The sequence below is a fragment of the Asterias rubens genome, chromosome 7 (assembly GCF_902459465.1).
Source record: "Asterias rubens chromosome 7, eAstRub1.3, whole genome shotgun sequence".
Lineage (NCBI taxonomy): Eukaryota > Metazoa > Echinodermata > Asteroidea > Forcipulatida > Asteriidae > Asterias > Asterias rubens.
The window spans coordinates 15,630,584-15,644,926 of NC_047068.1; the positions used below are offsets into that span (position 1 = coordinate 15,630,584).

Here is a 14,343-nt window from a genome sequence, read left to right on the forward strand (position 1 = left end):
TGTACAACCGTATGTATAGTGCTGTATCCCATAAGCCTCGACTTATTCAAACAGCCTCCTTATTAATCACAACTTGGGTGTAACGAACATTCAGTATCATTATTCATGTTTAATCTTTGCTTATATTGTACTAACTATAAAGTAATCCAAATCATTCAGTCTTTTCTTATACAGAATAAATTTCAATGGATTGAAATTATGAGAAAAAAGGGACAATATGATTTTTTTTTTAAACTCTGTATCAGGCCTGATGCTTTACATATGCAAAAGGAGGCAATTGCCCCCTGGTCATTGCTTAGTGCCCTTTGAATGGTTCAAGTACAGATTTAAGTTTGACTCACTCGGGTGCCCTTAGGAGAAATTGCCTTGCCCATCCTTGCCCTATTCAACCGTGCAGTAGCCTGCTGTATTTGAAATTGAAGCAACCTTGTGCTGTATTAACACATGCCTTTAAATGATTGATAAAAGGACGACACTGTCCAAGTCAGTGACACTACTTCACAATCAGAATAGAGCATTTTCCCCCCACGAACTGTTCTGCTCTAACATCCAATGTTTAATTTATGTATTCCATTTGCACTTCGTCAAGCCTCATCAGCCAATTCTTTCAAACGATACCCAATACCTATTTGTGCACACTCTAATCCAGATTAGTATTATCTGCTCTTCACTTTTCCATATTGTTGAGTGCCCTGAGCGTCACTGCGAGACGGATTATGTGCTATAATGATAGCCACTATTATTATGTATATGATAAGTAATATCAACTACTATAACTGAGAAATATTCCTTTCTGAAATGCTGCCATATGCAAAAAATGTGCTCACGTTCTGTCCTTAAAAAGGCAAGGGAAATGTCAAATTTAATGATGTGATGTACTCATTTTCCAATAGATGGAATCCTCAAGTGGGGAAATATAGGTCTCTATAACCTGTTAGAATAGTGTAAGTTACCATTGTATTCAATACCCTTCCAACGCAAATTTGTTCATCATCTCAAATATCCGATGACATCATTCTGAGGAAAATGGGACTGTGCTTTTTTGTACGGGGATGTTTTGTTTCATTTAGAACTTTCAAAGATATTCAATCAATACTGCCTTGGATTTAACCTTTTGAACTGATGGCAAATTCCTCTTTGGGGTGTAAAGATGTATTAGTTATTGATATCCAATGACACCACGTTTCAATGGCATACCCATCTTACGTGGCCATACTGTAATGCCGAACTAGACGATGGAAATTAATCATTCTTTTCAAATGTCCAAAAACAAACGACAAATATACTTGTAGGAGGCCTACTTTCAAAGATGTAGAATATCAGACAACGTTTACACAGTTGTATGGGTATTTGCCCATTAGATTGTGCAAGTCTTGCATGTATTCCAACATTTGAATCCGATAAAGAGCGCAACTTTTTTTCCTTCACATGTTGAAGCAATGTGCTCACATGTTAAAGCAAGGTCCTCCTGCATTAAAGCAATGTGCTCACTTGTTAAAGCATGTTCTCCTGCATTAAAGCAATGTGCTCACTTGTTACAGCAATGTGTGCTCACATGTTAAAGCAATAGGCATTAAAGCAATGTGCGTGGCACCAAAGTGGTCGCACAACTGTTTTTAATATGCACAAGACTTGCACAGTTCATTAGTTTCCAATGATTTATAGCACTTGAATAGCAAGGTAAACATTTTCATGGTCTTACTATAGCTTACTCCAATGGTCACACAAACACTGGTGTTGGGTTGGCTGGAGACACAAACTGTGCAACCCATAGCTGTGGGTGTGAACATTTGTTCATATCTCTTCTCAGAAACAACAGGCCTGGAATTCACACAGGACAATCAGGTCATGTTCTCCATTGCCCCTTATCTTGGCCTTGGTGCCCCTTCAAAAGTTTCCCATCGACTTGAAAATTTTCCATTAGAAGTGCCCTTTGCAAAATGAAAATGGCCCTGCCCTTTCAACGATAAACGTTCCAAGCCTCAAACAGATGTTTTTAAAATCTAACAGTCACATTGAACAAATTAAGAAGCAGGTATTCTGGTAGCTTTGTGCAGCAGGGATTATTGGTTGCTATTAACATTATATCAACGCTCATCGATGCACACAAACATCATTAAGTACTACTTTGGAAAGGTCTTCAGAAATTACTCTTAAAAAATACTGATATATTTCACAATGGTTATACATTTGGCAGTTCATGTTAAAGACAGTGGACACTATTGGTAATTGTCAAGGATTAGTCTTTACAGTTGGTGTAACTCAACAAATTTGAGCTCAATCGGACGTTGAAGTTGCGAGATAATAATGAAAGAAAAAGAAACCCTTGTCACACGAAGTTGTGTGCTTTCTGATGCTTGATTTCGAGACCTCAAATTCTAAACTTGAGGTCTTGAAATCAAATTCGTGGAAAATTACTCCTTTCTCGAAAACTACGTCACTTCAGAGGGAGCAGTTTCTCACAATGTTTAATACTATCAACCTCTCCCCATTACTTGTAATCAGGAAAGTTTTTATGATAATAATTATTTTGAGTAATTACCAATAGTGTCCACTGCCTTTAATGTTTATTTTACCGTCATTCTATTACATGTAGCACTCTTCAGAGAGGTAAACATTTGTTATTCAGAATAATGTTGAATGAAGAGTAGTATAGAGCCTTAAGTGTTCATATACACAAGTCTAGATTATTTTGGAACAATTGAACTTTGGATTTTCAGAAAATATACAAACACAAAAAGTTTTAATTCACAATAAAGGAATGGAATGGCGTTGGTTTTTGAGACTTATATAGAGGTATGCCAAGAAATAAAGGTTCGTTTTCAAAACTTAATACTTATTCAAGTGTGCTCAAGTAAAAGGTTGGTTTTATACTTTACGGGAAAGTAATAATGCAAAGTAATAATGCTTTGCTTTTATAAAACAAAAACTATAAAACAAAAACAGGTTGTAAAACAGGCCATGGCCAAGAGCTAATTTCCCAACAGTTACTACTGCCCTACATGTATGTTTCCTTAAAAAGTTTTACTCCCTGATGTGCACTGCACCGTAACAGGAACCAGCATTTCCCAACAGATCCAGCAATGGATATATCGTACATAACAGACACGACTTATGCATGACTTACACAAGAGTCTGACTTAGGCCTGACTTAAGTTGACTCACAAAACACTCAGGCTTGAGTCAGGCTTGCCTGATACAGGACTTTAGCTTGACTCATATAAGGTTAAGACTTCGGCAAGTTTGGTTGACGTATTTTGATTCCCACAATAATTAGACTTGACTCATACAAGATTTAGGCTTGCCTCACTCCAGCGTTTGGTTTAACTATACACTAAATCGGTACTGAATCAAACAAAGTTCAGGAAAAAATCAAGTTTTAGGATTTTGAAGGATTTGGGTATGGGTATTGTAAGTCACAAATCTGAGGTCACTGTATCATTACCTGTACATAAAAATGGAAAACGCACTATGAAAAATATACTCGATATTTGTAGAACTTCCATACATTATATGTACATGTACACATAGCTGACCATTATTGCTTGTGCCCAACTGTTACAAGATGAGGTACATGTGTCTAAACCATATCCAATCCATTTTGTTTTCACAAGCATGACAAGAGATACAAAACTTTATATATGGTCAAGTACAGTACAAACACCTACGAAAGAATACTTAAAATTTAGCTTCAATTACAAATACACTGAAAGAATGATAATCAATTTACATTTACACTACATAAATGATGGGTGTCTACTGTTTTGAAGGGTAGATTTACTATGTCTGACTGCATGCCATCATGTGATGAATGCATTAACAATAACACACTTACGGTTATTATGTGAAATTGGGTTGTGAATACACAAGACTGTACTTGCACAACAAATATGGAATGTCACTTTGACGTGGCAGAAGCACACTTTTTAAAGTTGAAGAGCTCACTCAATATTTCCATATCCAACCCCCTCCATTACCCCATTCGAAAGCTCCATTCTTACCCCCAACTAATCCCCCAAAACTCTCGAAATATTCATTAATAAAAATTTAACACATATTTCTTAAAATACTTATTGAGTTGGAATTGACAAATAAAACAGACTAAGGCCCAATTTCATAGAGCTGCTAAGCACAAAAATTTGCCTAGCATGAGTTTTCTTTGAATTTCCATTTGTTGCATATTGCTGGTTACTGGTATTCAGCTGTTGTTTGCTTATATCACGTAGAAATTTTGTTGGTAATCCTGTTTTTATCAAGGCAAACATTTCATACTTAAAGCAATTTTTGTGCTTAGCAGCTCTATGAAATCAGGCCCTGTATGGAAGGTAAATCAACCAAGAAGCAGTATACTTCACAAGGATACAACTATACGTGAAGCAACAATGAAGGAAACACATACATTTGTTTGTTTTTACCCATTGTTTTAAAGTACGTAGATCGATACGTATCCAGGCATTATGCAGGTGTACATCTATCTATACACGTACACCTGCACAACCTATAGGTGAAAATTTCATTTCAAAAAGTGGTAGCATTTTTGAGATATCGCAGGACGAGTAGTTTGTAATTGGAAAACACAAACTGGCAGAAACAATTCTCAGATTCAAATTTCTGGGGACAAAACTAATACATTTCTTTTTGCCTTAACCACATTACTTAAAAATAAAATGACTCTCAAAATGCTGCATACTATCGAAAGATAAGTCCTACTATTAACTAAGTAAGTGTTTATTGCCATTTTAAGATTGATCATCAAACGTATACCTTCCCTTAAACATATACAACATTGCAAACAAATTACTGGTTAAACAAACTCATGGCTTTAGCTTGGTTGTCTGTCACCTTCTGGGCCCAATTTCATAAAGCTGCTTAAAGCAAAGTATAGTTGCATTTCACATGGTGCATATGAAGTGGTATTTTGGTTGGTTATCTTATAATAGTGGCTTCAAGTTCTTATCTAGCGCTCATATCCGTCACTCAGTGACGTTCAAGGCGATTCAACATTCAGTATTTTCCAGCACGATATTATGAAGCTTGAAGTACATATGAGACCAATTCCTTTACAAATAGCACCATGCAATGGCTTACAAGATGCTGTGGCACAATATGCAGCTACTCAAATCAGGAACACCGGGGCAAACCTCTGCTCTTTTTGATAAGTACACTTCGTTCTTTTATGTGCATTATACATATAGTGTACTTGTAACACACACAACTTTAAGTCCCATCCGAAGGACAGAGCGTCATGGTTAAGTGTCTTGCTTTTAAGGACACAAGTCTCACAACCTGGGCTCGAACCCTAACTCTGTTGAACAGAAACATCAGGGCCCAATTTCTTAGAGCTGCTAAGCACAAAAATTTGCTTAGCATGAAATTTGTTCCTTGTTTAAAACAGGATTACCAACCAAATTTCCACTTATTGCATTCAGCTGTTGTTTGCTGAATTTATCCTGAAAATCATAGTAGCTATATGAAATTGGGCCCAGGGGTCGATTTCACAAAGAGTTAGGACTAGTCCTAACTTAGGACTAGTCCTAAGAGATATCAAAAACGTACAGCTAGTCCTAAGTTAGGACTAGTAACTCGTCTTAACTCAAGATAAGTCTAGTCCTAACTCTTTGAGAAATCCACCCCAGAGCTCTCTAGTTCCGGCGTTCTTATCCGCTTAGAACCTAATTGTGCCAAGCATAATTTTGTTGAGCTTAGCAACTATTTGTCCGCAGCTCTATGAAATTTGGTCCCAGGGGCCAATTTCATAGAGAATATTGCTTGAAAATTTTCTGCTAAGCAGAAATCTGCAGGATATGAGTCACAAGTTGTATTGTGACATGGTAGTTTGGCTGGTAACCTTATCCGAACCCACACACTGTTGACACAGAAACACCAGAGCTCGAGTCTGCACTCTTATCCACTTAGAAATTAATTGTGCTAAGCAAGTGTTGTGCTTTGCTACTTTTGTGCCTAAGCAGCTCAACGAAATTGGGCCTTGGGGTGAATTTCACAAAGAGTCTTATCTCGACAAGTTGGACAAGTAGGAGTAGGACAAGCCTCAAGTTTTGAATAACTTCTAAAGAGTCCAAGGACTAATCTTAAGTTAGGACTATCTTTCTGAAATCGACCCCTGGACGTTAAGAAAGGAATGGGAGTAGATGTGATTACTGAGATTGAGAGTGAGCTTCAGGGTCTTCCCATCTAGGGTGATCATGATGTCGATCCATCTGCACAATCTTAACATGAACGGCTTGTAGTTGAACATTCTGAGGAGGTAGAGGGTGCTCCTTGTAGATTACTTTGTCCCCTGGCTGGGGTACATAGTCACCATCGATACTGCAATAAAACCAAAATTCAGCTATTGTAAGAACAGGGCCCAGTTTCTTAGAGCTGCTTGATGAGTTTGAAACCTTTTGTGGATTGTTTCTTTTGGCAATGACATGAATCGTTCCTCACTGTGAATGAAGATGTTTGTAATATAATTTACCTGTAGAAGTTTCAGCTTCATTCAGATGCTACATGTATGCCAGATTTTTGGCCCCAAACATAAAAAAATAGATTTTTTTTGAGTGAATGGTATTTCAAAGAGTATCACCCACTCTAACGAAAAAACTTTTAACTTTTACTTTTAATGGTAAGGAACCATGACAAAAATGTAAAACGTTTCTTATAAAACACATAAGAATTGGTCACATGATATATTGTCGGGATCCCAACAAAAACTAATTTTGAGCACTTTATTTCACTGCTACTAATAATTGGCGGACTTTTGTCGAGCAATGGCTCAAATGAAGCTTGTAACTTTCTCGACCCCCAAAAAAATACCTATTGAATTTTAAATCAAATTTTTGGGTCAAATCGCCCAAAAATCTGACATAGCATCTTTAACTTTCTGCTATGCAAACATAAGCAGGATACCAGACACTATGTTGTGACATGCTACTTTGACTGGTAACCCTATTCTGGTTAGCATGATTTGGTGTGCTTAGCTACTTTTTGTGCTTAAAGGCAGTGGACACTATTGGTAATTACTCAAAATAATTATTAGCATCAAATCTTTCTTGGTAACGAGTAATGGGGAGAGGTTGATAGTATAAAACATTGTGAGAAACGGCTCCCTCTGAAGTGACGTACAGTTTTCGAGAAAGAAGTAATTTTCCACGAATTTGATTTAGAGACCTCAGATTTAGAGTTTGAGGTCTCGAAATCAAGCATCTGGAAGCACATAACTTCGTGTGACAAGGGTATTTTTTCTTTCATTATTGTCTCGCAACTTCGACACCGATTGAGCTCAAATTTTCACAGGTTAGTTATTTTATGCATGTTGAGATACACTAACTGTGAAGACTATGTCTTTGACAATTACCAATAGCGTCCAATGTCTTTAAGCAGCTTTATGAAATTGGGCCCTAGCCATGGTTTAATCAGGTAGATCTGTGTATGCAGTAATAAGTATGTTTGTCTGTTTGTTTGTTTGTTTGTTTGAAGATGATCTTCCCATCAAGGGAACTCGGCAAACTCCCATAAGAGGATATAAATGCCAAGCTGGCAACAGTCAATCTCGCTCATGTTGGTCACGTGGTTAACAGCGATGATTGTGAACTGCACAAAACAATTGCGATTCAGTAACTATACATGTATGTAGACAACAACACTTTTTCTAGCCATTGTGAAATCAGCGGTTAGCTGGGTAGGAATTGAGCCCACAACCTTGGGATTGCAAGTCCTGCAGTATAACCAGTGAACTAATCATCACCAAATGGCAGAGGATACATTCACATTCAACGAGAGGATTTCACAGACTAAAACATGAAATTTAGCTTGTTCTTAATCTTTGTGGCTTACCCAGCTAGTGTCAAAGCAATTGACACTTAACCTCCTGTAGGCAGAGAATTCCGCAGATAAGCAGAAACATGAATTGTCCTTAACATCAGTATTTTTTTTCTCCCATAGCCAGTCTTTATCACTGCCAGCCCTTTTCACTTTATTTGAACAAGTTCCTTTCCGGTCTTAATTCTTCTAGTGTCCGAGCCAAGGTCATGTACAAATTTGTTTTCCGATCCTGAAAGCGCCATTATTGAACCATCATTAGAGTGTCATCAATCTTAAGTAAAATAGAATCCACATGTCGCAAGGGCATTCACTGAATAAATACTCTAGGCTTTTGGAGGTCCATGTACCAAGGCATCACAAGTCAGCAAGATACATTTTGGTTTGGTTTCAAAGATTTAATTTGTTAATTTGTGAGTTAGAATTTTGAAAACCTCAACAAGCTGGGCATTTTAGGCTCGAAACACAAACACAACAAAGGCACTGCATAAATATTGACACAGGACATCATAATCAAATTATGTAATTACAATTTCCACTGTTTTTCAGAACGTCTCATGCACATATTTCCAGAAAACCATATATTACCATTACCAAGTTCATGTAAATCTGTTGCCAACTCGTTAGCAAGAGGGGTGTCTTTTAGACACCCTATTTTAAAAAAGGTTTTTCAAACACTAGTGACACTTTGGACACCCAAGTTTTTAAATTTCCAGCAAATTTGGACACCCTTGTCCTGTCTAGAACCTTGCCCCAATAGCCTCCCATTTATGTCATTTTAGAATACAATCTTACACAATGAAAGAAAAATATGCATAGTATATTGGTCCAGCATCTTCAAAAAGCTATGAATACATTCATGCACAGTTATTTATAACACTGTCGTGTCTTTCATGCATACACTCTTGTAGTACTTTAAAAAAAAAAATTAACATTTCACGTAGGCGTCAAAATTATGCCAGGACAGGTACGTGTAGTCAACAACAATTCTCTGATGTCAAATTTTTGCTGGACTTCCAAGGCACTTTTATTTTTTTAGTAGAGGAATGATTTTAAAACTCGCTGAAAGGCACACAGTTCTCTAACCTAATGCTGAGCTCTCTGCCGTTTCGACTGGCTGATTTAACACATTAAATCTAGTATGGAGCATCTGGAAGGTTTGGAGGCCATTATATTTAACTATTAGATGTGAATTTAATTTTTCAATGAGAAGTCTAGAGACCACCTGCTTGTTTTTCTGTCAATAAAGTCACCGTGGTTTGTAAACAAATGTAGACCCAGTCACTGTAAACTCCCTCATGTTTTCTCTACATATCCAATTTCAAACACTGTGAATTTATAACGGGGTAAAACAAAACTTGTCCTGAACGGAACTTTCTGGAATTTTTTTGGGGCACGATCCCTTACCGAAACTACTCGACACATACATAAATTTGTGAGTAAGAACACAAACATTTCTTAGATGGAAATTTGCATTGTGAATAGTCCTAAAGATGGTTTTTAAGATTTGAACTGCCTCAAGCTACCAGGCAATCTCGGTGGTCTAGTTGGTACATGTTGTCAGACACTGCTCTAGAATTGCAAAGGTCGTGGGTTCGAATCCCACCTGAGTAAATGCCTAGGTGGTTTTTTGTTCACAGACAGACAGAACTTGGAAAAAATGAGTATACAGTGCTAACACACATCGGTGTATATGGATAAAACCAAAATTAATATATCCTCTGATACCCCAAATCTGCGCATTACAAATATTAACGCAGGCATCTTTCCCACCATGTAACATTTTGTTTACAATCACAGTCAAGTTTGTGTCATACATGTAGATCCACACCTGAAGATACTGCTAACCCAAAAAGTTCTACTGCTGCACACATTTTAAAGGCTTTATGTTCGGCTTCATTCATTAAGCCTGTTATTGCCTTCGCTTGCTCCACAGAGCATCTAAAATGGTGCATCATAACTTGAAATACCAATAGCAAAAAAATGGTGTATCAAAACTTGAAATAGGCCTGAAACTCCAACATCTGAGAGGGGGCACATCCCCCCTCAGACTCCCTAGATTGCACCAGAGAGCATCTACAGCTGGAATTTTCCCGGACCCCACGCCGACAATGTTAGGATTTACAATGTGTCCCCCCCCCCCATCTTTCAAGACAGGACAACCATGGAGGAAGGAAGAGAAGGAGCTCGAACGACCCGCAAAACCGCAGAGTAACAAAAGAATACTCTGACAATGCCCCTGTCTGGCCAGTGGAAAAAGATAGGAGACCTCCAGCTGGACGGCCAATTAACGAGCGGGATTAAATCTCTTTGTACAGAACATGTGGTACCGCAAGTCTGCGCTCTTGCCTGTGTGTAAACTTGAATCATTGGAGACAAGAATTGTGTATATACACGTTTTCATTTACCGTTGTGGTGTTTCACGGAAACATCATGGCATATTTTTACATTTTTTGTGACTTTCCGGTCACTAGCAGTGGTTCAAAATTTGGGTATTAGCACACGAGGGTGGTTGGTATTCAATTGTGTTTTTCGATTTGGTGAGCACAAGTGTACACAATTTTTATCAGGTCTCAAAAAAGTTGTTTTTTTTGTATTATATCCGTACGACATACGACACCATAGTTGAGTGAAGAACCAAGTGCGCACGCGCAAACTCACACAAGCCAGGTCGCTCATTGTCTGTGTAAGGTATGTGGGTGTTTACGAGGTGTCGTTAAACGACCGTGGTACCGCAGGTTCGACTTTTGAAGTCCCTTCGTTCGAGCTCCTTCTCTTCCTTCCTCCATGGGACAGCATGCTTAATATGGCAGGTTGAGGAGTCAATTTAACAAAAGATGTCATGATTTTAAGAAAATTTATTCAATGGATTAGGCCAGAAAGTGCTCACAACGCACCACAGCGCACTTGCTTAGTACTTTGACAAAAACCGGCTACTTAATGTTTTTTCACCTGCTACATGTACGTACTTCAAAAACTGCATGGACAACCCTGACCCAAGTGTGTAGAAAAAAAGGCAACATTAGAGGGGCTCCATAGTGACGTTTCTAATCAAAGGCGTGAATTTATGTGACTTCAAATATACGCCGACAAATCGGGGTCGTTGCAGAAGACGACAGCGCTTGGGCTTGAAATTCTCCTCTCCGGTTGGTTTTGACATCGGACAAATAAAAAAAAAAACTCAACTTTACATATAAGTGACCCCTCCTACTGCTTCCAAGGTTGTATCATAAATTTGGGTGTGATCCCTTGCTTTACGGCAGTTACAGGTTGTATGGCTTCTGACTGGCACCCATAACAACGACATAGGGCTAGGATAGCCCAGCTGGTGGTGCACTAACATGTATATCCAAAGGTTGTAGGTTCACATCCCACTCTAATCAATTTGTTTAATGATTAACCCCAAATAAAGAAAACAAAATTACACACTTTAGCCCCTTTCACACAAGAGCAATTTAGCAAGAGTCCCTTGCTTAACTTTAGCATGGTTGTACAATAGCAATGTTGAAAAACCTGTTGTCATTTCACATACGGTACATTTTGTAAAGTTTTACAACCAAGCTACATTTTATCAAGGAACCCTTGCTCTCGTGTGAAAGGGGCTTTAAACATTAAAATATTTACACGGTGTACATGTTATTATACTCACTCTGAGATGTGAAGAAAGATATTATCCGTGCTGCCCTCAACGTCTGGTCGGATAAAGCCATGACCTTTACTCTTGGAAAAGTCCACTATGGTGCCGTGTTTGTTGGCACCTTGGGCGGCTAAGCTGGTCCTGCAGGAAACATCATGGTCAATATCCAACATTAAGATTCAGACTTTATTTTCTTTTCATAAGGTTTATTGCGAATAGCAAAATATCAATAGAGACGCTGTTGAACCCACACAAAGATATCGGCCATGCGTGCGCATGTCGTGCATGACAACATACACCGCGGTAGCAATGCACCATCTGCCTACCCATGACGCATTGCGGTTCTGAATCCCGATAAACCTTATTACAAGTTGACTTTAGAAAACTACTTAAATATTAAACTATATCAAGCCTTGTTCATCCCAAATCATCCTTTCAAAACACAACATTTGTATTTAAAAAAATCAGTATCCGCACTTCATGTGAACCAACATCAGGGATGAGCGTCACTACTGACAAAAAAGCTTGAAAATCTTATCTGAATTTAGGGAGGTACATTGTATTTTGAAATGATGGTATTGCAACCTTTTTGGTAACCCCTTGGGTTTAGAAGTAAAATAACGGCTACTTTTTTTACCAGGCAGACATAAAAAAATACCTGAATTCTGAAAAATTCTGAAATTTCTCATCCCTGCATATTGTTTTATGTGACATTATAAGTAATCAAAAAAGCGCGAATTGAGTAGGGAAAAATATAGCGCTCCTGCGTCCCATATCGTACATGGCTCTGTGAATTTTGGGAGGGGGGGGTGGGTTCCACAATACATCAGGGATTGTATAGCTACTATTTTATTTACTGGACCTGCACTTTTTTTCTCGGGTCAGAGGTAAGCTTGGGCGATATCGATTTTCTTTATTCACGATATATCGCCGACAATATATCGCGATATTCGAGATTATCGCGATTAATTAAATTTGACATCATCAGTCTTCAAAATCCCAGTGAAAGTTGTAGAAGAGACAGTCATAGCATAAGAGAGGTGTTCTAATGACCTATTTTTCTGTATTTACTCCAAACCTATGGGGTGCAAGATGTCTCAGCTAGGAAATACATTGCGATATTGCGATACTTAGTCGATATCGCGATATATCGCGATAATCGCGATATTTCGATTTTAAAAAACCGAAATCGTTTCCAAATTAGTATCGCGATATTCGATAATATCGTGGTATCGCCCAAGCTTAGTCAGAGGAATAGGTTAGTATTATAAGAGCCTGATACTTACATGGATTCTGTTCTTGTTCTCCTTGTAATGATTGGACTAGGAATTAAAAACATTGGGAGACTTCCCTGACGTTTCTCACAATCTCCTCCACTTTCAACTTGGGTTCCTTCGGCTGCCATCTTGTTGGATCTCACAGTACAGCTCTTTACAATCTAAAGTTATTAAGTTCCTCTGTAAGTACACAAAAAATTGACAAAGCTTGTAAAAATAACAAAGCATTAAGCAGGCCACGAATTAACCCACAGCACCCAAAGCTATTGCCATGGTGCCCTGTACTTTTTCTGTGGTGCCCTTTGCAAAGTTTCAATACAAGACATTTTCCTCATAGAAGTGCCTCTTTGTTAGCAGAGAAATGTTGTGCTGTGCCCCTTCAAGAACAAAGTTTAAGACACGTAAAAATTGTATGAAATGTAGCGCTCGATGCCAAAACCAAGCATTTTGTTTGTGACATTTTTTATAACCCAACTACGTTTATGTGTTCATTAAAATGAACAAGCTTTAGTCTTGCCCACAATTCAATTCAATGTTTATTGTCCATAAAATGGAAACTTGAAACTAAAACAATATTTACAATATAAAACTTATTTATACAAGGCCAAAGGGCATTATCCGAAAATTTAATTCATAAAAGACAAAAAGAAAGAACAAGATTTGTTTTTGTAACTAGCTTGATGAATGAGTTCAAAGTACTTCTAGAAACTATATTTTATAAGGCTCCCACGGGGGAGCCTTATAGTTTCTAGAAGTAGAATCAAAGATGACCACTTTGTGACTTTCTGAACTGGAAATTCTCAAAATGAAAATACATGTGCGAGCTTGTTATGATGTTCTGATATATCTTTACTGTGTGTTTAGGCCTTCCAAGGCGTTTTCATGCAGTATAAAAACTATAATTTCTGAAGATTCTGAAGATTCACTCTCTGACAATTAGAATTAAGTTAGAATAGAAGTAGAACAAAGGTAGCGCTAACTACACACAGTACACAAGTGTTAGTGTGACTGTTTTCATGTGTTGGGCTAACTCCAGTCCTACCTAGTAAAAGTAGAACTATGACTATGAGGTTCGTTCCGCTATCGTCTACACGATAGCGGACAAATAAACCGCAGTTCTAGGAGTAACTTGGGCTAGTGTGTTTTCTTTGCAGTCATCAGTGCACTCGCTCCCCACAGTACCGACTACCTGTAGTATACACAACCTGTGCCTCCCGTGCAGGATGGACTCTATAGTGTAGTAAACAAAGTATGATACTTTTTTTGATAGAGTCATTTGAATATGCCAATTTATCGAGAATCTCGAGATAAACCTCCGCTCTGGTTCAGACACTAACTCTAGAATAGAAGAGAAAGTTTTAAAACAACAACATGTTTACTTACCACTTATGGGCACTCCAATATTTCCGTTTAGTTTACAGTCAAAGAAGAAAGAAAGAGCCTATCGAAACAAAAACATGCAGTGCCCTTTCTCCGATCCGTACAATAAAATGCGCATGCGCCAAGCACTGTATTCAACTTGTCACAAGTCCTCTTTTATTGAGGCGTTCTGTAGTCTTTCTTGTTTACCTTTCACGAGCCTGTTATGCCGGTTCATGGGCTAAGCCA

General features: G+C 38.1%; 1 protein-coding gene across 1 annotated transcript; it reads right to left on the minus strand.

The window, feature by feature from the left end:
- Positions 1-5,564: 5,564 nt before the first annotated feature.
- On the minus strand, positions 5,565-14,208 carry LOC117292126 (cold shock domain-containing protein C2-like). The gene is made up of 4 exons (XM_033774053.1): positions 14,119-14,208; positions 12,745-12,915; positions 11,471-11,599; positions 5,565-6,327 (listed from the first exon to the last, which is right to left on the minus strand). The coding sequence occupies exons 2-4, from the start codon at positions 12,861-12,863 to the stop codon at positions 6,156-6,158; spliced, it is 420 nt and encodes a 139-aa protein (XP_033629944.1). The 5' UTR covers positions 12,864-12,915; positions 14,119-14,208; the 3' UTR covers positions 5,565-6,155.
- Positions 14,209-14,343: the final 135 nt, after the last annotated feature.